A 27901-nucleotide genomic window follows, 5' to 3' on the forward strand; every position below is an offset into this window, starting at 1 on the left:
TCCAAAGCGACTTCCAATAATTGCATTTTAACGTAGGAAAAGCCAATACACTACTACTTGCCAGAACTCACAAGTGCATCTCCTTTCTAAAACAAGTGACTAAGAGCACAATCTAGTGCTGAAGGCAAAGTGCAAGAATAGCAATCTCAAATACAATATGAGCTTAAGAAGGAGAATTGTGGTAGTTGAAGAGCTGAGTTTTGAGCCGCGATACTAGCTGTGATGGAATAAGACTGTGAGTGTAGAGATTTAAATCTGTCTCCTGCCCCCCACACTGGCTTGCTGAGCTAAACCTTAGGCAACAGGCTCTTTCTGCTACCAGCCTTCCGGTCTCAGTCACTCACCGAACCACCTCAGTTACACTACTGTAGCATGTAATGGATAGTGCCATGTACTGTGTAACAGTTGTGTTTCTGCTGTATAGAATTGATAGAGGCCTGCGCCTCTGACAAACTGTTAAAATAAGAGTTGCAGTGCTCATGTGAAGAATGTGAGGGGGTTAACGCAGGTGCCAAAATACTGAGCAGAGAAGCAACGATGGCTCTACGCCCAGATTATGGGTGATAAGGGTTGTTTCCCGTATAGAGGGACGCCGTCCTAAATGTTCTTTGTAATTTGATCCACTTCTCTGGGGATTAGACTACCTGCAAGCCTGCATTGAAATTACTCAAAAGCGCGTTGGTCTCCGGGAAGTTTTTTCTTGTCACGGACTAGACTCTCACCCATCAAACCCAGAGGGACATCTTGAGGTCAGAGGTCTGATCTCCATCAACATGCTACTTACTGACGATGTAGCCGGTGGTCTGGAAGGCCAGCTCCACGATGCTCTCGTCCTGGTCGGAGGCGGCCAGGTGGAACACAGAGAAGATGTTCTTCCAGCCCGAGCGGATGTTCCCTGCCTGGGAGTTGACCATCTGGGCGATGCACCTCACCACCATGTCCCTGATGGTGGGAGACCTGGAGAGGACGACATGACGCAGACGGGTGGATGCGGTGCCACCAGCTCGCAGTCTAACCAGGGCGCCTGAACGGCGAGGCGTTCAGTAGGGAGAGGAGAAGGGTTGATGAAACCTGATGAACGCTTCAGAAACACACCCAGACTATTTCTGTTCCATTTTATGAACCCAAGTGAGAGGATGACATTACATCACGTGATTTGTGGATGCTCACACTGATTTGATTTGGTATAGCGTGAGGAAGTAAGTTGGTGGTTATTTGAAGATTTTGTAGATGGAAAAGGAGTACTGAATCTAAACAGAATAGTATTTAGACACACAGAAAATTAAAATATCTAAAGAGGCCTTCAAAGGTGTGTTGACTATTGCACTCAAAGTCACTGCGACTGCTGGACTGGGTAACTTAGTAGACTTGTGAAACCGATACCGACGACTTACTGTACTTGCAATCAATTTATTCTATTAAAAACACGATACATGAACACCAGAACTTTGCATGTACGGCCACGGTCAAAGACTGTTTGCTCACCAGTCCCAATCAGTAACACCTGTACCGGTGAGCTCACCTATATACCATGTGCACCCCTACACCGTCACCACCCAGTGTTCAAACAACAGCATTACATCAATAATGGCTGCAACAAAAGGTATTTCCTCCAAAAAAAAACAGACCTGTTCTTTTTCATGATATGTTCAAAAGGCCTCAGGAAGTCCTTCTGGAAGCGGAAGTTGGCCAGCTCTCCCTTTTCCAGAAACTTCATGGACAGCTGTCTGAGAGAGTCCACAGCAAATATGGCCACGTCCTCGTTAGAGTAGCACCCCACCTGTTTAAACACACGAAAGCACACCTCAGGACCTGCTGCATTGCAGTCAGACCACAAAAGAACAAACATAATCATACATCCATATAGAGTATACTTTACATGAGATGGCCTTCAATCTAGTCACTCACTCAATAATGTATTGCCAAGGGCCGGGTTTCCCGATAAAGAACCTTCTTAAGGAACCCTTCTTAAGCAACCCTTTGTATGGGAGTTAAGAAGTACTTTGGTGTTAAGTGCTTCTTAACTCGTTCGGGAAACCCGGCTTTTAGAAACAGTTGTTTTAGAAAACCGTTACCTTGTTAAAATGGTCGCCGATGACCTCCCAGATCCTGGACCACTGAAGCCTGATGCGCCCCATGTTGTAGTAGGAGATCTCCACGATCTTCTGCAGGCTGAACATGCGAGGGTGTGTGGGCGAGGCCAGCTCGTCCATGGACACGGCGCACAGCCATCGGACAAAATCCACTGAACACCGGGGGAAGACGAGCAGCGGTGCATTACGATGGCATCGATGAAGTGAAAACATCAAATCGGAATAATAGTTTGCAGTTCAGCAGATACCAACCTACTGCATTGCCATCCAGTCTCGTGGAGCCGGTAAATATCCTGAACAAATGCGATGACAAAAACAACAAAACAATCTACAGTCAATTCCCATCATTGTAAGAGATGTATAAAGTAACAAAATGTATAAAGTAACACAATCTGATGGTAGAATCAACATTTCCATTCTGAGGCCCAGAATATCAAGTATCAGCGTACCTATCAACAGCGACCACAACACTCTGGGAGCTGGTCTCTCCTATAGACTCCTGGATACAGGCAATCTGCTTGCGGTCCACGTTCCCACCTATCATGAGACAATGTTCATCAAAAGAGGCTGAGGCACATTTACTGTATTATTCATCATGATTTATTATTCATGTATTATTCATTAATTCGTGTGCTGGAGGAGATGACAGGAGCGCGGTGACTGACCGATGCCCAGGTACTCGTCGTTGCTCTGCTCCCTCAGGCTGCCCAGACTAGCCAGGATGCCGTCCTTGGCGCTCCTGGCCGAGCCCGTGCCCGAGATGTAGCGCGCCTTCACGCCCGTCCCGATCAGCTGCGCCAGTTCCAGCTGGCTGATGCACTTGAGGATCTGGGGGTGAGGGAGACCATGCGTTTAACCAGAGCGCACAGCTACATCTCAAGATCCACACTCATTGTTTAGCTTATTTAATTTGACAGGGACACGAGTTTTATCAGGATCCTCTTTTTATCTATGTTCATCCATTCATTCAAGACTTTATTTATTCTCAGAAAGACAATTGAGGTTACCCTCATTTCCAATGCCGCAGAGATTACAAACACATAAAAAAAATAAAAAAAATAAAAAATAAAAAGAAGTTAATTCGTTCAATGTATTCGTACCAGTATCCATACCAGCTTTAGAAAATGGGGTTATGTTCGTAAGTGAGGAATGTGACGTCTTTCGTGGACAAATTCGTTCATACAGTACCTCGTGCCAGGAGTTGCCCAGGTAGTTTCCGTCGGTGTGGGCCACGGTGATGAGGGTCTTGATGGTGTCGATGTTCTTCTGCTTCATCTCTGTGATGCCGGAGCTGGCTGTGAGCAGGGTGAACCTGGCCAGGGCCTGCACATAGGCATCACGCTCCAGCTGCTCACACACACACACACGCACGCACGCACGCACGCACACACACACACGCACACACACACGCGCACACACACGCGCGCACACACACACACACACGCACACACCCAAACAACACACACACGCACGCACGCACGCACACGCACACACACACACACACACACACACACACACTAGAGTTAAATCGGTACTACCGGTATTCCCGGGACCCGTCCTCTGAACCATTTCTCGTTTCCCTTGGAAATGAACAGTGGGAAAATGGGAATTGCAATTTCAATAATAATTAATAATTGAATTAATAATTTGACAAAAAAAAACATTGGGCCTCATTCACCAACGAAGTTAAGAAGTTTTTAAGAAGCATTTCTTCTTAAACTGTACTTACGCCGTTTCTAAGAAAATTCGGTCATTCACCAATGGTTTCTCATCTGGGATTTGTTCTCAGCTAAGAACAGAATATACAATCACTGAATAGCAGTCGCAAGTAGGCCTAGGCCATTTGAGGGTGGAAATGTAGACTGATTGCGGTTACATAAATTCTACAGTTGGATAATATATGATTGAAATGCAATTATATTTGCATAATTCCCAATAACGTGTCCTAATCATAACCATCATTTCCATTGTAAATGTGTGCGTCAAAATATCTGATATGTCATAGTTTAAATCATTTCACTCCGAATTGTTTGTTATTCGTGTTGATCTTGAAGATGTAGATAAAATGTTTAGATTGTGTGTTAATAATTTGGGATTTTGGTGTAAATTAATGAGCGTTGGGTTTTGTTTTAATTCTTTGACCGTTCTGCAAAAGCACTGTGAGATTTCGTTGTATAGGCCTACATATAATAGCCTACCAACAAATCCATGACCATTTCATCATTTGGTGATTGCGGTCACCTCAATTCTACAGTTGGATGTGTGTTAGTGCGCTAGACAGAGAGTCTGCTGCGGAGAGGGGGTTTTAGTCCGTGTCCCTGGTGTCTGTATCCATATCGCCAGCGGCATGCACACCCAACAGTGCTGTTGTCCCTATTATGGCACCAACGCGCTGGTCGAACTCGGACTCGCACGCCGGCCCTCCTCCAGTAGCCTGCATATCTCTCCTCAAGATTAAGCATTCACGATTCCTTTATTTGTCACATGCAGCCTAATGTCCAGTCACAGTGAAATGTTGCTGCCAGCTCCAAGGTTATGGTCATTACAGATAAACTCCAATACTCAATTTACAAATGACACAATAAGGACCATTTCTATACAGTATGTAGATAAGATCAGATAAGTAGGGTACCTATTTTGTCACCTGCTAGCGTTGACAGCTGTGTAGGCTATATAGCCTACATTTTTGTAGACTGTAGGCTTGTATATTGTATTCTATCATGTTGACATTTTGCACTGTTCTGCCTCGCTATGTTTATGCACCAAGGCAAATTCCTCGTAGTAGGAGGCCTACTTGGCTGAATTAAAATCAGATTTTGATTGCCTACGATGGATTCGAAATGCAGTCCTCTGACTTGCTAACGCACCTGACACAACCCCACCTAAACCATTATGCTATCGAAAAGATGGCGAGTCGTGTGCGCGAATGACTGGTATTCATTCAGAGAAGTGACATCTGCGCACAACCCTGGAGTTGCATATCCTTATATGGGGCTGGCGGGGAGTTTACCTATGCTCATTCATGTGAGCGGCCACGAGCTTTGAACTTGAGAAACCATGAGATTCGCAGGCAGGTGAGAACTCTTCCAGCGGTTTACGAACATGTCGTGAATCAGACGGGAGCTTTCCTTAGAAACGTTCTTAGGAAGACATTTAAGAACAGAACTTAAAAAGATATTGGTGAATGAGGCCCATTGTCATGGGTTTTAATTATTATTTTAACAGCTGAGCAGCATTATATTATTGCAATCTCTGCACACAGTGTGTGCGTAGTGACGTGCATGTCTATTTTCTGCACGACGTACCGTAGGCTACTGCGTGCGTGGGCTACCCTCCAACATCCCATAGTGTGGGCTACCCTCCAACATCCCATAGTGTGGGCTACCCTACAACATCCCATAGTGTGGGCTACCCTCCAACATCCCATAGCCTGGGCTACCCTCCAACATCCCATAGCGTGGGCTTCCCTCCAACATCCCATAGTGTGGGCTACCCTCCAACATCCCATAGTGTGGGCTACCCTACAACATCCCATAGTGTGGGCTTCCCTACAACATCCTATAGTGTGGGCTTCCCTACAACATCCCATAGTGTGGGCTACCCTACAACATCCTATAGTGTGGGCTACCCTACAACATCCCATAGTGTGGGCTACCCTACAACATCCCATAGTGTGGGCTACCCTACAACATCCTATAGTGTGGGCTACCCTACAACATCCCATAGTGTGGGCTACCCTACAACATCCCATAGCGTGGGCTACCCTCCAACATCCCATAGTGTGGGCTTCCCTACAACATCCCATAGGCCATGTCCAGCCACTCCAGCTTCGTATAGAAATATTTCCGAGCAACCAAAAACATAAATTAGGCCTATTTAATTTCACAGGCTACGTGTACTTTATAAAAAGTCCTACCTTTATAAAAAGACCTACCTCTGTTTTTCTCATATTATGGATGCCATGCAAACCTGTTTTTTATTTTTCGAGACATTTAATTGCACAGGCTGTCACAGTCGCTTTATAAAAAAGATTAAGATATTTGTGGTGAACTGTTCTACGAATGACTGCAAAATATTCTGTAAACATTGAGCATTGAGTGATCATTTTGGAGCAGCGAAATTGTGTATAACCAGGCTGGCTGTTAGTGCTTCCCTGCAGTCGGATCACGTAGGCTACATCCGAGCATTACTGAAGTAGAAGCTGTTGATTATTATTGAAACTGTGTTCGTTTAGATGACAAACAGCACACAAACACGCCTATGGAGTCCAAGCTATTCTGCATGTGAACTTTATCTCAATATAGATTCTAGGTCAAAATTATTAGAGTTGTGTGCACTGTGTGCGCTCCACACCATAAAATGAAAAACATTAATATTTCTCCCGGGAATACCGGGAAAGAAAAGCCGCAAATCCCGGGAGGAAAAAAAAAAACAAATTTCGGGAAAAATATTTAACCCTAACAGACACACACACACACTGTATTTTTGAGGCTTCGCTATTGTACATTGCCTTGGGTGTTAGCTCCAGCTGGGGTCCAGATGGGGGATCCTGATAAAGACGGTCTACTGTACCTGGATGGAGAAGATGCAGGCGATCCTGATAAAGACGGTCTACTGTACCTGGATGGAGAAGATGCAGGCTATCCTGATAAAGACGGTCTACTGTACCTGGATGGAGAAGATGCAGGCTATCCTGATAAAGACGGTCTACTGTACCTGGATGGAGAAGATGCAGGCTATCCTGATAAAGAGGGTCTACTGTACCTGGATGGAGAAGATGCAGGCAACCCTGATAAAGACGGTCTACTGTACCTGGATGGAGAAGATGCAGGCGATCCTGATAAAGACGGTCTACTGTACCTGGATGGAGAAGATGCAGGCGATCCTGATAAAGACGGTCTACTGTACCTGGATGGAGAAGATGCAGGCTATCCTGATAAAGACGGTCTACTGTACCTGGATGGAGAAGATGCAGGCTATCCTGATAAAGACGGTCTACTGTACCTGGATGGAGAAGATGCAGGCTATCCTGATAAAGACGGTCTACTGTACCTGGATGGAGAAGATGCAGGCGATCCTGATAAAGACGGTCTACTGTACCTGGATGGAGAAGATGCATTCTATCCTGATAAAGACGGTCTACTGTACCTGGATGGAGAAGATGCAGGCGATCCTGATAAAGACGGTCTACTGTACCTGGATGGAGAAGATGCAGGCGATCCTGATAAAGAGGGTCTACTGTACCTGGATGGAGAAGATGCATTCTATCCTGATAAAGACGGTCTACTGTACCTGGATGGAGAAGATGCAGGCGATCCTGATCAAGACGGTCTACTGTACCTGGATGGAGAAGATGCAGGCTATCCTGATAAAGACGGTCTACTGTACCTGGATGGAGAAGATGCAGGCTATCCTGATAAAGACGGTCTACTGTACCTGGATGGAGAAGATGCAGGCGATCCTGATGGCCCAGCGGATCCCCTCCAGACACAGGGAGGCCACCTCCGTGTGGTCGCAGTCCTGCAGCCCCACGCTGAACGCAGCCAGGAACGGCGTCCACGCCAGCTGCAGAACGCATGCGTTTGTAGTGTTGTTATTTGATTAATGCCTTCCCGTTCACAGAGGAGAGAAGTCATAGGAAGTAATAGAAAATGTGAGGGGGTGTGGGTCAGTATGGCCTGACAAGGTCTAGGTGTGTGTGTGTGTGTGTGTGTGTGTGTGTGTTACCTTGAACATGGGTCTGACGTGGTCCAGGTGAGTAGCGCTGGTGAAGGGGGCCTGGACGTGGCTGACCGCCTCCATCAGAGCCTTGGCCGTCTTGGCCATCTGCTCCATCTCCACGTTGTACAGCAGACGGCGCTGCTTCTCGCTGGCCACACCTGGGGATGGACAGAGGTCTAACCGACGGAATGACACACACACACACACACACGCGCACGTACTGTACACACTTGCGAACACATTGACACGACAGAAGGAAGGATACTCACTTTGTTTACTTGATTTGAGGGTTAGTTCCTTTGTTTCCTTCATGGCGATTTTCTTCCCGGCTATTTCGTCATAAATGGCCGACAGATACTCCTCCGGTAAGTCTTTGCTGTCGTTGATCCCGCGGTTCATCTTGATGTACTGCTCTTTTGTCATCTTATTCTTCACCTGAGGGAGGACAGACGGGAAAACGTGCATAGATTTCTCATTTACAGACGTACAGTAGAACGCCACCCTCTCAGTCTGTAGATGCTCATCTCACACATAAATGAGCAAACCTCTGTCTATCTGTATCTGTTCCCTTTTTCCTCAGACACCGTCGGCCTGACAGCATCCATATTTGGCACGGGTATCGGCAGGGGTCCTGAGCAGACGGTGGCAGGGCTGGATTTTTACAAATTTTACTAATAATCGCGTCGGAGCAGGTGGGGGGCAGTTCGGTACACTCAGGACTAGGGATGAGACGGCATGGATTTTTGCATTACGGTACGGTATGGTACGATATCTAGTTACACGGTACGGTTTACGGTATTTCATCTCCCCAACACACATAAAAAAAACAAGTATTTTACTTTGAAGGAACTACAGTGCAACACATGATGGAAAATACACACTATTGTAATTAAGCTCAGTTTATTAATATCAAGCTTATATTCAATTACAAAATTAACTGTTACAAGCAACTTGAAATGTGAAGTTTCAGCAGCGCATTATTGTGTAATACCGTAAACGTAATACCGTAAACACAGGGAATGTCACGGTTCAAATACCGTGGACATTTTATACCGCGGTTCACGGTTTTACGGTATACCGTCTCATCCCTACTCAGGACTCTCGCACAAATCCCATGTCTCTAGCGCCCCCACATGGGGATCTGGCTGCGCTCAAAGTGTTGTTTTGGCTGTGTGTGAGCGCACGTTTGGTATTGCTGCGTTGGTTACATCGAGACGTTTCTGCCAGTCCAAAGCGTGTGTCTTTGTGACCTTCCCATGTGGAGTTATGGCCGTTTCAATCCCGTGCCTTGTTTTGGCTGCGTGCGCACGCCCGTCCGTGCGAGCGGGACATGTTTGGTATTGCTGCGTTCGTTACATCAAGACCTTTCCAGTCGAGACTTTTCCAGTCCAAACCATGTGTCTCTATGACCTTCCCACATGGAGATATAGCCGTTTCAATCCTGTGGCAGCGCCCTCTGTTGGCTAAGCGGTGAAGTGCATGACTGACCCTATTTGCGCACCTACGCTTTCTGGCATTATAGTTAGATTAGTGATAGCACTACCCACAGCAGCCAGCAGGTGGTACGCAATGTGCGCGCACAGCTATACAGTAGATTGTGTAGAGGAGAGCTATTACGCACACACATTGACAACGCCAGGCACAGGAGAGCAGTGAGGAGACAGGTGGCTAATTAGTGATTATGTGCTCCAGCAGGCATCAGAACTATAGCTCTGGATGACGTGAGTGAGTTACCTGGGGACTGTGCAGGTCGGTAGTCAACATGATGATGGAATAAGCCAGGACGTAGGCGGTGTCTGCACTCGCAAACAAGGTTTGCCTGGAGAATCAGAGCAACATTAGAATGAAACAGAATAAAGCTGGAATTCAGCTGACCTTGCCAACTGATGCTGTATTTCTATTCACAAACTGTTTCCTGCAGACACACTTCTCATTCCGAACACATGAAACACTTGTCTATGTCTACCTCTGAGAAGAATCGATCTACTCTGAATGCCATACTGGCCATTGAGACCAGCCTTGGTTGATTTTACTGAGAAATTCAACAACTCACCCTTGGTTACACTCCAGGTATCTGGCGGCGAACTTCTCCATCAGCCTGTCGATCTTCTGGGCCTCTCCAGGGAGACGGAAGCCCTCCAGGAAGAGACGCAGAGCCGAGACAAAGTCCTTGCCCTGGAAGTCCATCTGGTCCACGTAGGCGTACATCACCTCTTTGTTGAAGCGCTCGTTATCCCCAAGGAACTCCCCCACCTGGGTCTGATAACGGAATGGTACGGTAGCAGTTGATTGGACATGATGATTTCTGCTACCCAATATCCTCTAGTTACAAATGTTAGGCTACAATCCATCTTTACTTTTACTGACAACATTAGAAATGGATACAATTCTGCACTAGACCCTGGCCAAACACCAAATATTGCAAAATACTTGATTTAGTTTAGCCAGTACAATGAAACCAATGGATCAGTTCCAATAGTACACTGAGGTAACACTTAGGTGAATCAAACGCAGCTCAACGTATATGATCAACTTATGTGACCCAGACCTGCCATACACTGCCAGGTCTGCCATAAAATGCATCATGTTCGATCAATGGCCGTTGCGAAGCCGGGTTGCTACAGGAATCTAGGGGTACTTATTCATGCAGGTCGTTACCGAGTCAAGTCTCTCTTCCTGATGAAGGAACTGGGCCAGGTCCTCCGGCGTGGTTCCCAGCATGCCTTGCTCCTGAAGATACTGGATGCCCCGTTTTGGCTTCTTGTTGAAGCTGAGCCAGGAGAAGAGAGATGGAACGTTTGTTTTTTAGATTAAAGAAGGCAGTACAAGCACTGTGTAAAATGGACACTGAAGAAGCTGCACTACCCACACCAAAGTCTAAATTCCAGTCTCCACACTTGAGCACCACTCGACATACAGTACACATCCAATACTGCACTTTATCCTCTATACTAAAATAAATCAGTTACATCTCAATGGGAAATCTGATTTTCATGGACTCACAGGTCGATGCCTTGCTCAATGATCTCCTTCTGCTGCTTGAGCACCTCAAACTGCTCAGGGTTGTCGTTTCCCGACATGAGGGTGGAGTAGCTGCCGATGCCGGAGGAGGAGGTGGAGTCCAGCGAGTTGAGGCTGCCGTAGCGGTTGATGCTCTCTGGGGCTTTAGGCTCGCTGGGCTCCTCCACGGGCCTCTCCTGGCCTAGAGTGAGAGGAGAGGTCAACGGAGATATCCCATAATAAGCGTGGACCCTAATACAATGGCGTTACCGCAGCAACCCTGATTATAGGACAATGAGGGACTATCCATAGAAAGTTAGACCTACTGTTTTACTAGAAACTATATAACTGGGGGAAAATAATCATCTCTATCTTAATTTATCTCGACTGGAAAAAGTGAAAGTAGTTGAGTTTCTAATTCTTCCATTGAGTTCTGTTAACCATGACATTGTTACCTGCTCGTCCTTGTGTTTTCATGGGGCGCACAGAAAAAAAAATCAATATAGATAGATCAATGAATGAGGGCTAAAAACATGATTATTACACAGAATCCCTAGTAGATACTAGGTCAGTGAAGGTCATATTAGAAAGAGAGAGAAAGACAGAAGACAAAGAGTGCCAAAGAGAGAAAAAAAATTAATACGAGAGAGTGAGAGAGAGAGAGAGAGAGAGAGAGGAATAGTTGAGTGTGTGGACACAGTGCAGTCTCGGCTCAGTAGGTTTGTGTGTCAGTAGAGAGCCTCTCGGCTAATGCTGCTTCACAATGAGGATGGTTTGGGGTCAGCGTTTCTCAAAGGACTTCACAACACAGTAACTCTTATTCAACAGCAGCGTTTGGCCATAAGCCAAAATTAAGAAACATAAGCCACTGCTTTCCCTCTTGGAGTTTAGGGTGATGGGGGGCTGGCTTAGGTCGCGTTCGCACCTTAAGGTCCGTTTTCTGATTCGAATGAATGCAAGGATTATACATTATTTCAATTTTCCAACTGGTCCGGTTTGCATTCAGAAAAGGCCAATACTCAGACGGTCCAGAAATTGTAAACAAAAGTCATGTGGTTGGAAATGCCGTTCGATTATTGTTCATACAGTTGGTGGGTAAAAAGGCAACGAATTTGCGCAATTTCTCCCTGGATATCATAGCCTACAGTATGGTAGCCCATATCATGGAGCACTGTCAGGTTATTTTTGGTGTTTATTATGATGGTTATTTTTGTGCCAAAATTCCATGCCCGTGAAGGGATATTTTGAGCGCACAAAGATGTTTTGCACACGTATGCAAATAATTATTTAGGAAAATCTAGGCTATATTGTTGTTACGTTTCACTTTAGTTATTAGGCCTACAATCTATGTTTGTCCGTTTCGTGTTTTTGTTCCCTCTTTCTTGCTCTCCTTGAGTTCTAGGCGCTCCTGTCCCCCATTGGTCGTCTGTCCTGTCCGTCATCGTTAGCTGTGCTGGCAATCATCCCTGTTCCATGTGCCGCCAGCTAATCGTCTCGTCCTGTCAGCCAATCGTATCATTGTGTCACTTTACTGTTGTCCAATCAGGGTGTTGTGCTGTTTATTTAAACCTTCGTCTCCCCTGTATGTTCAGGTAGTGGCATTTGATTTTTTGTTAGGTAGGCTGTCTATTCTGTTTGTTAATCCTAGACTTCGGTTATTTACCTTACGTTCTGTTCTGTCTTTGTAGCCCTTTTTCTTTTGTTATGGGTTTATGTCTGTCCTGTTGCTCCGGTTCCCCCCCATAGTTAGTTCCAGGGGAGGGTTAGGGAGGTAGGCTAGCGGCCCATGGGTTTACATTTACACACGTAGGTAACTCGGTGTCTAAATACACCAGGTAAGCTTCTTTGGTCAGGTGCTACCTTTTGTATTTTAGCGGGCTTAGTCTAGGAGGGATAGTTTAGGGATAGATAGTGAGGACGATGGTTTGTACATCTAGGTAAGTAAGTGGTTAGGGTAGTGTTCAAGGGACTAGAATAGGAACGGGTTTAGGTACTTTATTATTTTGGCACCTGTACCGCCCCTCCCCTTAGCTTGTCCCGAGGAGAGCTTGTCCTCTTGTTTTCATTGTTTAATGTTATTCATGTTATCCGTCTCTTACATCACCTTTTTGGTACCACAATAAACCTAATAAGGTTATTGTTCCTTGGTTGTCCGTCTACCTTTTTGGTTGTTAGTTGTGTTGTTTGTTTTAGCCACTGCTTCCATTAGTCTGCTTTACATTACCCATACTTAGCCACACGCAGGCACCGCTTGTTGCGGTTGCCCCTCTCCCTTTACACTCCTAAACATAACAGCCTGAGAGGGGCCGTAACAATTGTACTCAATAAAAGTTAATTTGCATGTCTGCCTCAGTCCATATAAGCACGCACAACAGCTATGATCATCACACCACTTTCTTTCTTGGTCTGTGCAGATAATTATCACTTTTGAACAAAGGAAAATCTAGGCTAAATTGTGCTCAACACAAGTTTATCAGCATGCCTGCTCAAGTCCATATACTGTACAGTATGCATGCACTATGGCTGTGATCACTTCCTTCCTTGGTCTGTGTGGCTCAAAGCTGGCCTCTGCGCTCGCTCAACCATACCTCCATGCGCTCAACACAGAATTTTGTCACAAAAATATCATCAGAGCGTTAGAAATGTGCCACCATTTTAGGAAGGTATCTGACTAGGACTGTCTTCAACCAAAGAAAATCTCGGTTGTCTAACAGGCATCTTTTTTTTTTTTTTTGATCAAACGATTTTGGGCACTTTTTCCCCCAGGCCTATACATATCTAAATTAGGCTGATTATTCATTAATAACTAAATAATAATTTTTATTCGGCATATGTTATAGTATTTTATTAGGATAATGTACATTCATTTAATATTTATGTAGGCCTGCTTCCCAGTAGGCCGCTTCCACTCCAGGAGTTTGCACCAGTCTGGAAATGAAGCCAATTTATCCCATCCAATCCGTGTATGGTTCGTTCTTTGGTTTTTCTGTTTCAAAACGAAATTGGAAAAAACAAAAAACGAGTGAATTTTCGTTTTTCCGTTTTGGTTTTAAAACGAAAAAAGAGAAAAACCAAACCGAGAAAAACCGAGATGATTTGGTTTGGTTTTTCAAAACGGAAAAACCAAAAATCAGAAAAACTAACTCTGTGTGGTTTGTTTTGGTTTGCGTTCGGTGTGCTCGGCGCATATACCGGCTGCTGCCGAGCTGGCGTCATCTGCCTGTCATCCATGGACTGACTATGAAACGTGCCTAACCCCCGAGTCGCTCTGGCTCCTTCCGACCGTAACACATCTAGAAATCACCAGGGGGGTGGTTATTCTACCTACGGCTCTGGGAACAAAGGGTGCTGTTCCTAAATAAACTAGGTTGATGCAAACTTTTGGCTTCTTCGATCAGTCCATTTTGAGGCAGCATTCCAGGGTGCTGAACCGATCGACACATGCGTAGCCTACAGCATTCATAATTGGCTACGTTGTTGATGGAAAATACTCTTTTACATTCTAAGTGCCTTATATATATTTCATATATTTTCATTTATGAATCACCAGTGACAGGCCTACTTGTGTTCCCCACAAAAGTGCCATTGCGCACGCAGTAGAATGTCTGACTCTGAAAACATCAACTGACGCAAATAATGTAGGCCTACAATAACCCTGATAAAAAATCGGAAAATAAATTAAATGGAAAAAAAAAAAGAAATAACATTACATGATGCCGTGACCCCAACAAACATAATGGGGAAAACGCTGAGATATGCATGGAGAGCAGGAGTCGAAGCCATGCCCACCAAATATCAACAGCTCACAGATGCACGGGACAATGTGACAGGTAGGCTAGAAATAATAGCAAAGGACACATTCAAGATGGCACAACAAACAACATGTATAGGCAACAAAAATGGCCCATAGAGTATGAATACATGGTCAACCGTGGTGGCCTGATACCCAATGCACCAACTCCCCGTTGCTCGTGTGTGTGATGACAGACTATCCAACAGCTATCCAAATGGCAATCACATCCAATTACGCACAGCTAGGGCTATTGGTTAATGCAGACTATTGTATATAATGATCCGGGGGTAGTTACACACATTTGATGGGGATGAACTACTGTATCTTATACTGTATGTCCATTCAAATAAGGGATGGTTGCAGAATAATCATGGTCAAACCTGTTCCATCTCGCGGGCGGGTCCAGTGGGGACAACACCGAAAAATATGCACTACAAGGTCTACCTTGGTCCAGGTGTACCGCCGTCCGACAGCTTAATTATTTAAGGACATTATTTATTGGACATTATTTGCGTCAGTTGATGTTTTCAGAGTCAGACATTCTACTGCGCAACGGCACTTTTGTGGGGAACACAAGTAGGCCTGTCACTGGTGATTCATAAATGAAAATATATGAAATATATATAAGGCACTTAGAATGTAAAAGAGTATTTTCCATCAACAATGTAGCCAATTATGAATGCTGTAGGCTACGCATGTGTCGATCTGTTCAGCACCCTGGAATGCTGCCTCAAAATGGACTGATCGAAGAAGCCAAAAGTTTGCATCAACCTAGTTTATTTAGGAACAGCACCCTTTGTTCCCAGCCGTAGGTAGAATAACCACCCCCCTGGTGATTTCTAGATGTGTTACGGTCGGAAGGAGCCAGAGCGACTCGGGGGTTAGGCACGTTTCATAGTCAGTCCATGGATGACAGGCAGATGACGCCCACTCGGCAGCAGCCGGTATATGCGCCGAGCACACCGAACGCAAACCAAAACAAACCACACAGAGTTAGTTTTTCTGATTTTTGGTTTTTCCGTTTTGAAAAACCAAACCAAATCATCTCGGGTTTTCTCGGTTTGGTTTTTCTCTTTTTTCGTTTTAAAACCAAAACGGAAAAACGAAAATTCACTTGTTTTTTGGTTTTTCCAATTTCGTTTTGAAACAGAAAAACCAAAGAACGAACGATACACGGATTCCATCCCTCCCCTATATCCCAATTATTTAATTAAATTAAATGCACTATTATTACGTAATTTAATTAGATCATAATCATCTTTATTGTGGGCCTATAGTAATAATCCTAATGATAACATGTAGCCTAGGCCTACATAATGGCATGGGAAATGCGATTGGAACTGCCAAAATGCAGCCAATGACATGAGAGCAAAAAGGATTACAACGACCATATGAAGCCTATATTCAACTTGTAGGCTAGACATATGTCAATATTGTGGGACTTAGTTCATAAAACAATGACCTGTCCAGCCATCAAAGTCAGCCCTACATACAGTACAATAATATCTGTCAGCACCCCCCCGTCAACAAGTCGCCCGACAATCAAAATCAAAAAGTGATTGTTTCCAATGGTGTTCATGCCAGAAATAGACCGCTCCAGAGTTCACTTGACAGCGGACCATGGTTGTTTGGTCTGCACCAGAATTCGATTCCGCCGTTCACACCGCCCAAATGAACCGCACCAAGGGGTTTGGTTCGGATCAACCGGACTAAACAAGGTTGGTGTGAACGCAACTTCAGACTCATTTCCTATCTAAGAATATTGGCAATTTAATTCAACACTTTTGAGGAGGAGGAATGAGTCAGTAAAACAAGCAAGCAAGCAATACTGACATTTTAAAAATTAAACATTAAAATAACTAGAAAAAACGCGTAGCGGCTAAATGCCTCCGCCAAACAATGCCAGTTGCAGTTAACCTAACTAACCCTAACCCTGACTAACTGCTAACCTAACCTAACCCTAACGCTAATGCTAGCTAGCTAATGCTAGCTAGCTAACGCTAGCTAACGCTAAAGCTAGCTAACGCTAACGCTAGCTAGCTAAATCTAGCATTAGTGTTAGAATTAGCGTTAGCTAGCTAGCATTATCATTAGGATTAGCGTTAGCTAGCTAGCGTTAGTGTTCAAAAGTGCCTTTTGTAATGTCACGGTGACCTTGACCTTTGACATTTGAATACCAAAATCGAATCCAATTAATCTAATTAAGTCCAACTGGACATTTGGCCAAATATGTACAAATTCTGTCAAACCGTTCTTGAGATATCGTGTTCAGCGGGCCAAAAACACCTTTTGTGAGGTCAGTGACCCTTGACCCCCACAATGTAATCAGTTAATCCTTGAGTCCAACTGGACATTTTACCCAAATATGAACTAATTCCGTTAAGCCTTTGAGATATTGTGTTCATCAGGCCAAAAACACATTTTGTGAGGTCACAGTGACCTTGAACTTTGACCCCCACGATCTAAGCAGTTCATCCTTGAGTGCCAGTGAACATTTGTACCAAAGGGGAAGAAATTCCGTCAATGCGTTCCCTAAATATTGCATTAACAAACATCGGACGGAGGGACGGACGGACGGACAACCCGAAACCATAATGCCTCCGGAAAGGCTATCGCCTGGCGGAGGCATAATAAAACTACCAATTACAATAGGGTGCCTTGCACTCTGTGCCTGGCCTCCAAAATACTTTTAATGAAAAAAGGAAAATAAAAAAGGAAGGAAAGGCGAAAGTTGTAAGAGAGAGAATCACTATACAAGGCTGAAGTCTCACCTAGGCTCGTCTGAGAGTTGGGGTTCACATACTGGTCTTTGCTCCACTCCACCATACACTTGAGGATGGACACTAGACACTCCAGACCTTTCTTCCTCAGGCTCAGTTCCTACAAAACAACACGTTGAATACAGGTCAGCATGAAATAGCAGGTACTGTCCAGATGTTCCACAAGGGGGCAAAAAAAAGGGTGAAACGCAAGTGGACCGCAACTCTCACCGGAACGTAAGAACTGGACATACAGGTACCGTAGACCGATTGGGTGATTGAACCACATGGGTTGAACCTAAAGAGGACTATATTTGGACCAAAAATGGACCACAGTGTTGGACTGCATAGGGGAATTGCAGTTGCACCGCAAACTACTGGACCAAGAGTTGACCGCATGAATTACAAGGAGACCCATTGAAAAGTATGGTTTACCTGAGCAGGCGTGGTCCCCAGTTCGTGTCCAGCCCGTCCCTGGGCGATCTTGGACAGGTAGTTGACCAGCCTCTCAAAGATGTTTGCAGCGTTCAGGTCACAGTCATAGTTCACATAGATGTCCACCACACTCTGGGCATCTGTGGTGAGGAGAAGACACTGGTGTGAGTGAGAGTGCTGTAGAAGTGTGGCCTTGGAAGCTGGGTGAAATTCCGCTTTGGATGAAACAATATTCAGAGAAAATGCCAAAATGAGATATCTGGTATCGTTAAACATGATGCAAAATCTGCCCACAATGTTGCTAATCCAATAAGCAAATGTCAACCTAATTTGTATGCCATTATCTGCCACCAATGTCAGGGTTTTTTCTGCATAGAGGAATTTTTGGCACCCCCCAAAGAGATTTTAGCCTGAGCCAAAGGAAAATCACCACTGCCAAAATGCTAAAAATTGAGACTAAAAATAGCAATTCAAATCCTCTCCAAATGTGTTGCATAGCTTGTTTCAAGTGCAGCCCATCACTCTTTCTTGCAATGTCGATGGTTTGGACCACTAGTAATCGAGATCAGCAAAGAATATAGGCCTATATATGCTGGTAGGCTACTCGGCATAAAATTTAGGTTTCCCCCCAAAATGTGTGCGCATCACCCCCCAAAGACCGTTCTGAACCAGGAAAAACCCTGGATGTCAACGTTCATATTCCTGTAAACACGGTACCGGCACATATCCTGGTCAGACTCTGAATGACCATCCACTTGTGGTCAAAGGAGCTGGTGGACGTCTCCAGAATGTAGAGGAAGATCTCCTTGAAAAACACCTGAGAGAGAAAACAGACTTAGTGCTCAAAGTAAAACGCAACCACATCCGATTACAAAGTTATTGTTTAGCCATTTAAAGTAATCAATTCAACAACCAAAGACCTTGCTAAATGTACAGCGTATGTTCATTTTATCTGGGTAAATATACACTATGTTTTTAAAATTACATCCAGTCCATTCAGCCTTGTGTCTTGTATGCTGATAATACATTTACAGTATTTGACCATTTTTCTTCCTATGTGACGAGCTAAATCCTGTGTATTTTCAACAGGCTATTTCTAATTCAATATTAGGGGTCCCTGCGCTCAGACGGTGCAGGACCGCTACAAAATCAGATCAGAATAAGGGATGAGGGTCCGCACTCAACACCTCTTTAATATTAATCTCAAATTAATTAATCTCAACAGACGCGTTTCGGCTCTACCCTCTTCAGTGTAACACTGAAGTCGAACATTATGTCAATATTGTGGGACTCCCTTATTCTGATCAAATGTTTCTAATTCCTAATGAATGATGCAACGAAGCGGCACCTCGATCTGCATCTTGAGGTGCGTCTTGAAATGCGAGAGCAGCGTGAGGAAGATGGAGAGCGAGAGCTCGAAGACCTCCGGGACAGACGAGGCGCCGTTCTTGGAGAGCGCCACGCACAGGTACTGTTTGATGGCGTTGATGAACATCTCGTTGGTCTTGAAGATGGGCCCTGCGTTCTGCAGGATGGACAGGAGCAGCTGGAGAGACAGGACCTTGGAACGCAGCTCGTGAGACCTGGACAGAGACAGACGGGCAGACAACAAAAGAGTTTAGAGTTTTTATATTCAAAGTGTATAATGGCTGTGCTTTGATTGCAAAGGTAACAAAAACTGACAGTTTTCACTGTCATTGTACTCTATTAACCTTCACATCTAAACAATAAACAAAACGTTACAAATTCACACTCTTTTTTGAAAGTATTAGTAAGAGTTAAGTTACTTAAGAATTGAAAGTAAGAGTTAAGAGCGCCAGGCCAGACTGCCCAGTCAAAGCTCCTAGATGGATCTCACTTGGGATCAGGGGGTCCGTCAGACAGCGGCTTCATGGAGAGTTTGCAGAGCGAGCGGAACACAAGGAAGGCGTCCTTCTGGAGGATGTGGGAGAACTTGGCCACGGGCGAGGAGCCACTGGTGCCTCCAGACTCCTGAGGGTACAAGGAAATCCAACAATCACTGATGGAACAAAGTCCTAAACTGACACGTGCTAGATGGTTTGTTTCACAAAACCGTCTGTTTCACACAGCCATCTGGGAAAGCTTGGTTGGAAACTGTTTGGAAAAGGGCGAGCACTTTTAAAACTACTTGGCAGGTGATTGGACAAGCCTTGTCTACCCCGTCTATCAAATTCTTACCGCAGCCAGTCGGGAGAAGAGTGAAAACATATTTTCTGCAAAGAAAAGCCTTGAGTGTCGTTCTTTGCTTTTCTTTCAATGAAGAAATACTCTTTAGTTCAGATATAAATGATGCTATAGCAGCTATCTCTGCTAGCCTCCGCCATTGTTGTTTTGGAACAACGTCGCTTGCTTGCTTGCTTGATTCATTCATTCATTCATTCATAATCTTTATTTAGGCTCGGAAAATACATTGAGGGTGACCAAGCCCTCATTTGCGATGTCACCAAGTCGAAAATAAATAAAATACAATACAATAGATCACAACAAACAATACAACAATAAATACAGTGTTAAAACAGCTACAAACAGAGCCAGAGTTGCTGGACAGTTGGGACCTGAATAGCCCTGTACTTAGGTGACCTCTGCAAGTCGTTCCATGTAGAGGGAGCACTGACAGAGAAGGCTAATCTCCCAGGCTCGGTGTTGGCCCTAGAAAATCACCTGATCGAGTGGCATAAGAGTTTGTGCTCCATTCCAATAAAGATGACATGTAAGCAGGGAGCATTCCAGTAAGGGATTTGAGAATAAAAAGGGACCGGTGTTTGTCACGCCTCTCTGACCAGGAGGACAAACCTGCCTTGTCATAAAGGGCACAGTGGTGGGTTCCATAACTAAGACCTGTGATGAATCTCAGAGCAGAGTGACAGACTGTGTCCAGAACCTTCAACATTGAAGGACTAGCAATCCTATAAATAGCATCACGCTAATCTAAAACTGATACGAAAACTGCTTCCACAGTCCTTTTCCTACAGTGAAATGGGAAGCTTGTCTTGTTTCTATAAAGGAAACCGATTCTCTGTCTCAGTTTGGTGACCAGATCATTCACGTGATATTTAAAGAAGTTCTCATCAATCCACATGCCGAGGTATTTATACAGGACTCTCTCAATCAAAGAACCACAAGTGGCAGATTAAGTTATTATGCATAGAATTTGATGATATAGAAAATAACATCCATTTTGTCTTGCTCACATTCAGGACAAGCCTCAGCTCAATCAGAGCATCTTGGAGAGCATTAAAAGCATGCTGTAGATTGTCGACAGCACCATCAACTGAATCAGCCATACAGTATAGGACTGTATCGTCTGCATAGAGATGGGTGTGGGACAGTGGTAGAGAGCTAACAATATTATGAATGTAGATCGTGAACAGGACCGGGCCAAGGACTGAGCCCTGTGGAACCCCCTTGGAGACTGGTAAAAATCCTGAATGCGAGCTACCCAACATCACCGACTTTCTGACAGATAATCTCTAAACCAATCACAAGACAGTTCATCAAAACCCAAATCGGCCAATTTATGTAGAAGTAATGTATGATCGACAGTATCAAAAGCTTTTGCTAAATCTACACGCCTAAACCATGACCAGCATAGCTGCGAGTATTTCCTCAAAGAACACTGATTGGCCGATCATTTTCTGATCGTGCACAAATGGATCTCTATCGAGCTTTGCCAGACTGATGTGCGAAGTGAAACAATGTGAGCTTGCGAGATCAGGATGGTGTCACGAGGCTAGTTAAGTCCAGCCTTTGCTAATTCAAATGTGCTAGAGCATGATGTGGATATACATTTTTAAGCATCTAATAACAGCGCACGGATGTGTATCAATACACAGCTGGTTATGAGAGCGTGTGTGTGTGTGTGTGTGTACTGGGGCGATGCGTACCTGGGTGTCATTGGAGGAGACAGAGAGCCTATCGTCTGTCAGGGACGGAGTGAAGCCTGCTGATATGGGCGTGCCAGGGATGCCGTTGGCGTGGACGTTCTCAGTGTCGTTGCCCAGGCCCGCCTCCTCTTCTGCGGGCGGAGATGGGTCATCCGCATGCTCGGTGGCGCAGGTCGTCTCCCTGCAATCCTCTACACACACATACCGTACACACGGGTCAGAAGAAGATTTCAACAACAACACTAAATGGTAAATGGACTGCACTTATATAGCGCTTTTCAATGAAGGCCTCATTCACCCATTCACGCACACATTTTCATTGTCTTGCCCAAGCACGCACACATGTCGTCAGGAGGAATTAGGATTCGAACCGCCAACCCTACGATCAGTGGACGACCCGCTCTACCTCCTGAGCTACAGCCACCCCCTACACAAACATACTGTGAAAGGCGAACGCACATGCAGGCACAAACTAGCCTGGCTCCAGCCCCTCACTCTTCAAATTTTCTAAATGCGACTAGGGTCTGGAAAAGGTCTCGTCCAGAGTGATTTCTTGGTTGGCATTCTAACCAGGCCAATCAGCATCCTTTGAATGCAATGATGGAATTTAACTGCGCAACGTGATTGGTTAGGGGATGAACTAATCACCGACGACTCCTTCGGCGACGCCTATCTCGGCAAACGGCTGCACGAATGAAACAAACCAACAAAACGAACCAACAAAACAAACCAACAAAACGAACCAACAAAATGAACCAACGAAACGAACCAACAAAACGAACCAACAAAACGAACCAACGGAACGAACCAACGGAACGAACCAACGAAACGAACCAGCGAAACAAAATGGTAGTTCAGTCCGAGTGTCAGGCTAAGCACAAACCCTAACACGCATCCAAACACACAAACTCCCACCCTGCACACACACAAGGAGAGAACCAATGTACGGTGGACGTTCCATTACCTCCGACCACTGTGTTGACGACCTCTTGGAGAATGTTCTGGACTATCTCCTGAGCCTGCTCCTCGTAGTTGAGCACGTCCTCCACGCCATCCCCTGCAGCCTCCTGCTTCAAACAAACTGGAAAATAAAGGTGCATCATTTAGATTTAAGAGATTTAAGATTGCGACGCACAGTAGCACATCGTCTACTTGTCAGACTATTCACGATTTACAGTATTCAACACATTCATCCTATTCTTGTTCTAGTCGACGTCCTTCGTCCGGCGCGGTATCGAGGTTATGGCCCTCTGCGGAGTAAATACCGCTACAGCGGTCTGTCTGACTGTATCTCGCACGGTGGGGATTGGCGGCTGTCGGGGGATCTTACGTTGCGTGGCGGCGGCGGCCTGGTCGGCCTCGGTCTGCTCGCTCTCCGCTCTGCAGAACACAGAGCCGTTCTCAGGCTCGGGGTCCTCGGGAGCATTCTGAACAGGCGCCTCAGGCTCGGGGTCATTCTGATCAGGCGCCTGGCTGGCCTCCTCAGCGACGCTGGGAGGTGTGGAGGTGTGTTGTTGCTGGGGGGAGACGGGGGGGTGACTGCCTGGAGACTGCTCGAGATGCTGTTGTTGTTGTTGTTGTTGTCTCAGACGCTCCTTCTCCATCTGCTTGGCTTCCTGGAGCTGAAGTGGGGAAGGGCACGCAGGTATGCGAGCGTGCACCCAAACACACGCACACACACACACACAAAGCATGCACACACACACACAAACAAGCACACACACACACAAACAAGCACACGCACACACACACAAACAAAGCATGCACACACACACACACACACACACACATACACACACAAACAAACAAGCACACACACACACACAAACAAGCACACACACACACATAAAAAGCATGCACACACACACATAGACACACACAGACAAGCGCACTCACACACAGACACACACGCACACACACACAGACACAAACAAACACACACGCAAACACAGACAGATGCAAACAAACACAAACACACACACACTGTGTGAACTTCAAGGCAGTGCTTAACTGCCTAGTTATTATAGCAGAAGGCCGATGGTTTTGGACCATGCGCTGTCAAGCCAAGCACAGTAACGATCCAGCACTCATCATTATGAGCTTTCAGAAGTTTGAGAACTGACTCAAAAACAAATCATTACACTGGTAGCACAGTAGCAATAACAACATTTTTACTATTTATTTTTTTTACGTCTAGACTTCATTTCTTGTGGGCATCTACAACATTCATAAACAATATTGTATTTTCGCTTCCCTAACTGTTCCAACTGTGTAAGATTGGGATGGCTGGCTTAATGATGATAGCCACCCTGACCAAATCACAACTCGTAAGGGTCAAAGCACTTGATGCAGCAACGCTAATAGCACTGGTCATTGTGAGACACTTTTGTAAAGTATTTCGCAATGCAGGGGGTTAAAGGGACAGTTCACTCCAAAATCAAAGAACAACTTTTTCAGACTTCAGCAGTGGTCAAATGTCAGATTAAGGTGCTTCGCCCTCATACGAATGATAAAATGTGCACTGAAATAAATCTGGAAATTAGAATATGCATATCTTTTACATTAATTTGTACTTGAGACTTGTACTTGAGTATAGAAATACAATGTAGGGCCTAGGCTACCTTTGTTCAAAAGCATCTGACAAGCTTTGATTTGGGAGTGAACTGTGCCTTTAAGTTTAATTCAAGGATTGGCATGGCAACATTCACGAACCAGCAGATAGGGCAGGAGCGCTGTCACTCAAAAGAAAATCTCACTAGGCATTAGGCAATCACAGCAGGGGGGCGGGCCATGCCAGGATGCACACGCCTGGAGGAAGGGTATCCAGGCATCAGCCACTTCCAAACGACAAGCACTTCAGTTTCCCTACCCGCTTCACCTGACGCATTCTCTTTCTGGAGGACTGAGACACACTTATCCTGCGATTTGAATGCTAGATACCGTTGGGAAGTTAGAATAATTCACTTTACAAAAAAATCGAATGACCGACCAAGGTGCTTTCTTGCCCAACATAGGACTGGACTTAGAATCAAAACAAATCACAACTAGCACTACAATCACTACAACCGGCACCAAACAGACCACCATCACAGCACACACACATCTGAAGGTTTTGAAATAATAGGTTTGTGCGTGGGATTTCATTTATAAATGATCACTTATAAATCGTTGTGTATAGCGATATCACAGCAATGCAAATATTGTAGCAACGTCGACCGCCTTAAACACGACTAGCGTGTCTTTGAATGCGTGTGTGTGGACGGTGGCGGCGGAGTGGCTTACTGCCTGGTTCTCCATGCGGGCGAAGATGACGTTGAGCATCTGCGTGAGCGTGGCCTTGGCCGTGGTCTGGTTGATGAGGTTCTTGCTGGCCAGGTAGATGTTGTAGCAGGTCCTGACGGGCTGGAGGACCGTGCCCTCGTGGATCTCGATGTGCTGGGAGGTGACGGCCGTCAGCAGGGCCTGCCCGGGGGGGACGTGGGGGGTGAGTGGACAACGTGAGAGGGACAGCGCGCACCTGGCAGAGGGACTCTGCGTTCCTGAGATCTATTCTTTAGATCCAGTCACAGGTCCCCGTCCCAGTTCGATGGAAAACAATATTTAAAAGTGACATAACTGACGATATGACACATAATAATAACAGTTAAAAACAGAATGTCTGTCTGTCTGTCTGTCTGTCTGTCTGTCTGTCCGTCTATCTATTGGTTTGTCTTGTCTTTGTGTGCCCCTCCTTCTCTTCCTTCCCCTCCCTCCCCCCCCCCCCCCCCCCACACACACACACCCTACCCCCCTCCTCCCCTCCCTCTCAGGAGGACAAATAAAGTTGTCCTCCGAAGAGGGGGGGTGGATAGCGGCTTAAAAAACAAAAAAAACAAAGATCCAGTCATGAGCTCCTACCCCATGTTCAATGGGAAACAATGTGCACAGAATAAAATTATGAAAGTAAATGATGATTGACATGGATGTATGCAAGCACTGGCAATGGTGCGCATACTGTATGTGTGTGTGAGTGTGTGTGTGAGTGTGTCCCTGCTATTGTTATGGCTATGTGAGCTACAGTAGGACATGGAATGTTGAGTCACCTTGACATTTTGAGGTCTATAAACAGCTTACTGTACCTATAGGTCCCTTGTTAAAAAAAAAAAACTGGACTGGCCGCTTTCATTGTAATCTGACACCACATACCTTGATGATCTGCAGCTGGACACCCTCGTCAGTCTGAGGGCCTTGAAAGCAGCCGCATATCGTCTCGATGATTCTGTCGATCAGCCTCTTCCCCGGGGTGGTGCTGTCTGGCGCGTTCCCAGTCAGGTGGCCGTAGGCTATGAGTTTCTGAGGTAGAGAGACGGCGGTTTGAATACGGATTAGACCCGAGACCGGCGGAAGTCTCAACGCAATATGCTGAGGCGGCGCGGTGAACGGCGCGCTGCGACGCTCCACTGACCTGTAAACAGTCTAGAGAGGTGATGACGATGCGCGGGCATTTGGACTGGCAGGCTAACTCGAACGGCAGGAAGTATTTGTCGGCTTCGACGAAGTTCTCCTTGGATTTAACGGGCGGCAGAGCGCTGGAGTCCGCCTGGTGGTCACCGGATGGGGGACTGAGGGGGGAGGGTAAAGAGTGACCGTTGTAAATGGTTAAAACGCAGGCGGCGCCAAGGAGCAAACAACAACAACAACAACATGCCAGGAGGGATTCAGCCAGTGAACGTGAGGTGTTTGTCACCAGAAAGTCCCCCTCTGTGCAAAGTACACTTTCTTGTACAGTACATTGGAATTCTTATAATGGCTTGTCCTTACAGGATCTTATCAGCGCTAATAAGTCCCTCATTCCAGGTACTCAGCTAGACATTTAAAGATTCCCAAACTGGCAATTTACTATACTATCTGTCGTCTAGCAGTCTGTCAGTATCATCCTCATGTACTTATCCCATCCGATCATGGATGACTATGTGTGTCCATGATGTACAGTGCTACTGTAGGCAGTGCAATTAAATAACGTTCAGTCCCTGTAGCCACGTGATAAAGCAACAGTCCACTTCAAAATCACAGCTGTGTCAGATGTTTTCAAAAACACAAATGGAGGTATTGTATTCATATGAATCCCATACAACTGGTTGAGATAGCTCCGGATGTACGCCTACACTAAGAACAGAGGTTTTTTTTTCCAGTCATTTAGCTGGATCTTTAAAACAAAGGGCCTGGGATGTGCATGAATGCTGCTGGCCGGTCAGCTGAGAGTAATGCTGATTCACTGCCCCCCCCACTGCACCTCCCCCCTCCACTGCCCCCCCCCCCCCTCCTGCTCCTCCCTGCATATAAACACTCACTACCTCATCTGCCTTGGGTTGGGCTCAGAGAAGATTAGCAGTAGCGTTTCGGGCCGATGAGACGTTCACCTCACAGAAGTACAGTATGTATTGGGGGGGGCCGGGCGTGGGGGGGGGGGGGGGGCGGGTGTGACCGTGAGGCGGAGTCTCAGCAGGCAGAGGGGAGAGACCAAAATTATACCTACCTCAATTTCTCTGCTTCTTCTTTTATTTCCTCTGAAAAAAGAGAAAAAAAGACAACAATGAACGTTCTAGCACTAACATTCATAAATCACCGATAGAGGTTAAAGCAATACATAGCGTTTTCTCCGGTTTTCTCGGAACTGCGCCCCCACAGGCTCTGCGAGTAAGTGCACTGTCGTACTGTCTTAACGTAACAATCGTATCAGATTGTCCTTTTCTGGCTTCCTCCGTGATGTTTCGCTTCGGTTTTCTCACCTCCGCCATGATATCATTGAGCTAAAAAACGCACGATATCCATAGACGCCGGAATAGTTAGCTACTACTGTGTTGTTTAAGCACAACGTTGCGCATGCGCACTTCGACTGAATGCTGCGTCCCGGGGGCGCAAGTTTTAAAAGGTAATAAATGTCAATCTATTATCTTTCTGAGAAGACTGTTTGGACGATTCAGCTTACTTTTAGTAAATCTAATTGGAGAATTAGCACCAGACATGTTTGTAAAGGTCCAAATATCGCGATGTATTGCTTTAACACTCTTTTTCATTGCTATAGGGTTGAATACACAAAATGGTCGATACTGCAAAATGTGTTCAAATGCTCTTCCTGCAACAGATCAAAGAAAACTGTTCTGGTCTGGAAAGGGCAATAAATCAACTGCCGATATAATACCCGGGCTGCACAGA

General features: G+C 45.5%; 1 protein-coding gene across 1 annotated transcript in view; it reads right to left on the reverse strand.

Moving 5' to 3' along the window:
- Nucleotides 1-27901, reverse strand: part of LOC311325134 (brefeldin A-inhibited guanine nucleotide-exchange protein 1-like) — a 39801-nt gene that overhangs the window by 6590 nt on the left and 5310 nt on the right. The window contains exons 2-27 of the mRNA XM_084457794.1: nucleotides 27222-27252; nucleotides 26151-26307; nucleotides 25892-26038; nucleotides 24989-25168; nucleotides 23037-23328; nucleotides 22671-22787; nucleotides 21707-21897; nucleotides 19660-19793; nucleotides 19150-19384; nucleotides 18519-18618; nucleotides 17802-17941; nucleotides 17379-17487; nucleotides 10818-11016; nucleotides 10473-10584; nucleotides 9868-10073; nucleotides 9549-9633; nucleotides 8084-8249; nucleotides 7821-7972; nucleotides 7530-7658; nucleotides 3282-3440; nucleotides 2759-2921; nucleotides 2543-2630; nucleotides 2346-2386; nucleotides 2076-2245; nucleotides 1629-1780; nucleotides 785-957 (exon numbers count right to left, since the gene is read on the reverse strand). Of these exons, the coding sequence (XP_084313920.1) occupies nucleotides 785-957; nucleotides 1629-1780; nucleotides 2076-2245; nucleotides 2346-2386; nucleotides 2543-2630; nucleotides 2759-2921; nucleotides 3282-3440; nucleotides 7530-7658; nucleotides 7821-7972; nucleotides 8084-8249; nucleotides 9549-9633; nucleotides 9868-10073; nucleotides 10473-10584; nucleotides 10818-11016; nucleotides 17379-17487; nucleotides 17802-17941; nucleotides 18519-18618; nucleotides 19150-19384; nucleotides 19660-19793; nucleotides 21707-21897; nucleotides 22671-22787; nucleotides 23037-23328; nucleotides 24989-25168; nucleotides 25892-26038; nucleotides 26151-26307; nucleotides 27222-27252 (3828 nt within the window). The remainder of the gene's footprint in view (nucleotides 1-784; nucleotides 958-1628; nucleotides 1781-2075; nucleotides 2246-2345; nucleotides 2387-2542; nucleotides 2631-2758; nucleotides 2922-3281; nucleotides 3441-7529; nucleotides 7659-7820; nucleotides 7973-8083; nucleotides 8250-9548; nucleotides 9634-9867; nucleotides 10074-10472; nucleotides 10585-10817; nucleotides 11017-17378; nucleotides 17488-17801; nucleotides 17942-18518; nucleotides 18619-19149; nucleotides 19385-19659; nucleotides 19794-21706; nucleotides 21898-22670; nucleotides 22788-23036; nucleotides 23329-24988; nucleotides 25169-25891; nucleotides 26039-26150; nucleotides 26308-27221; nucleotides 27253-27901) is intronic.

The sequence above is a fragment of the Borostomias antarcticus genome, assembly GCF_949987555.1.
Source record: "Borostomias antarcticus genome assembly, chromosome: 24".
In the NCBI taxonomy this organism is placed as follows: Eukaryota; Metazoa; Chordata; class Actinopteri; order Stomiiformes; family Stomiidae; genus Borostomias; species Borostomias antarcticus.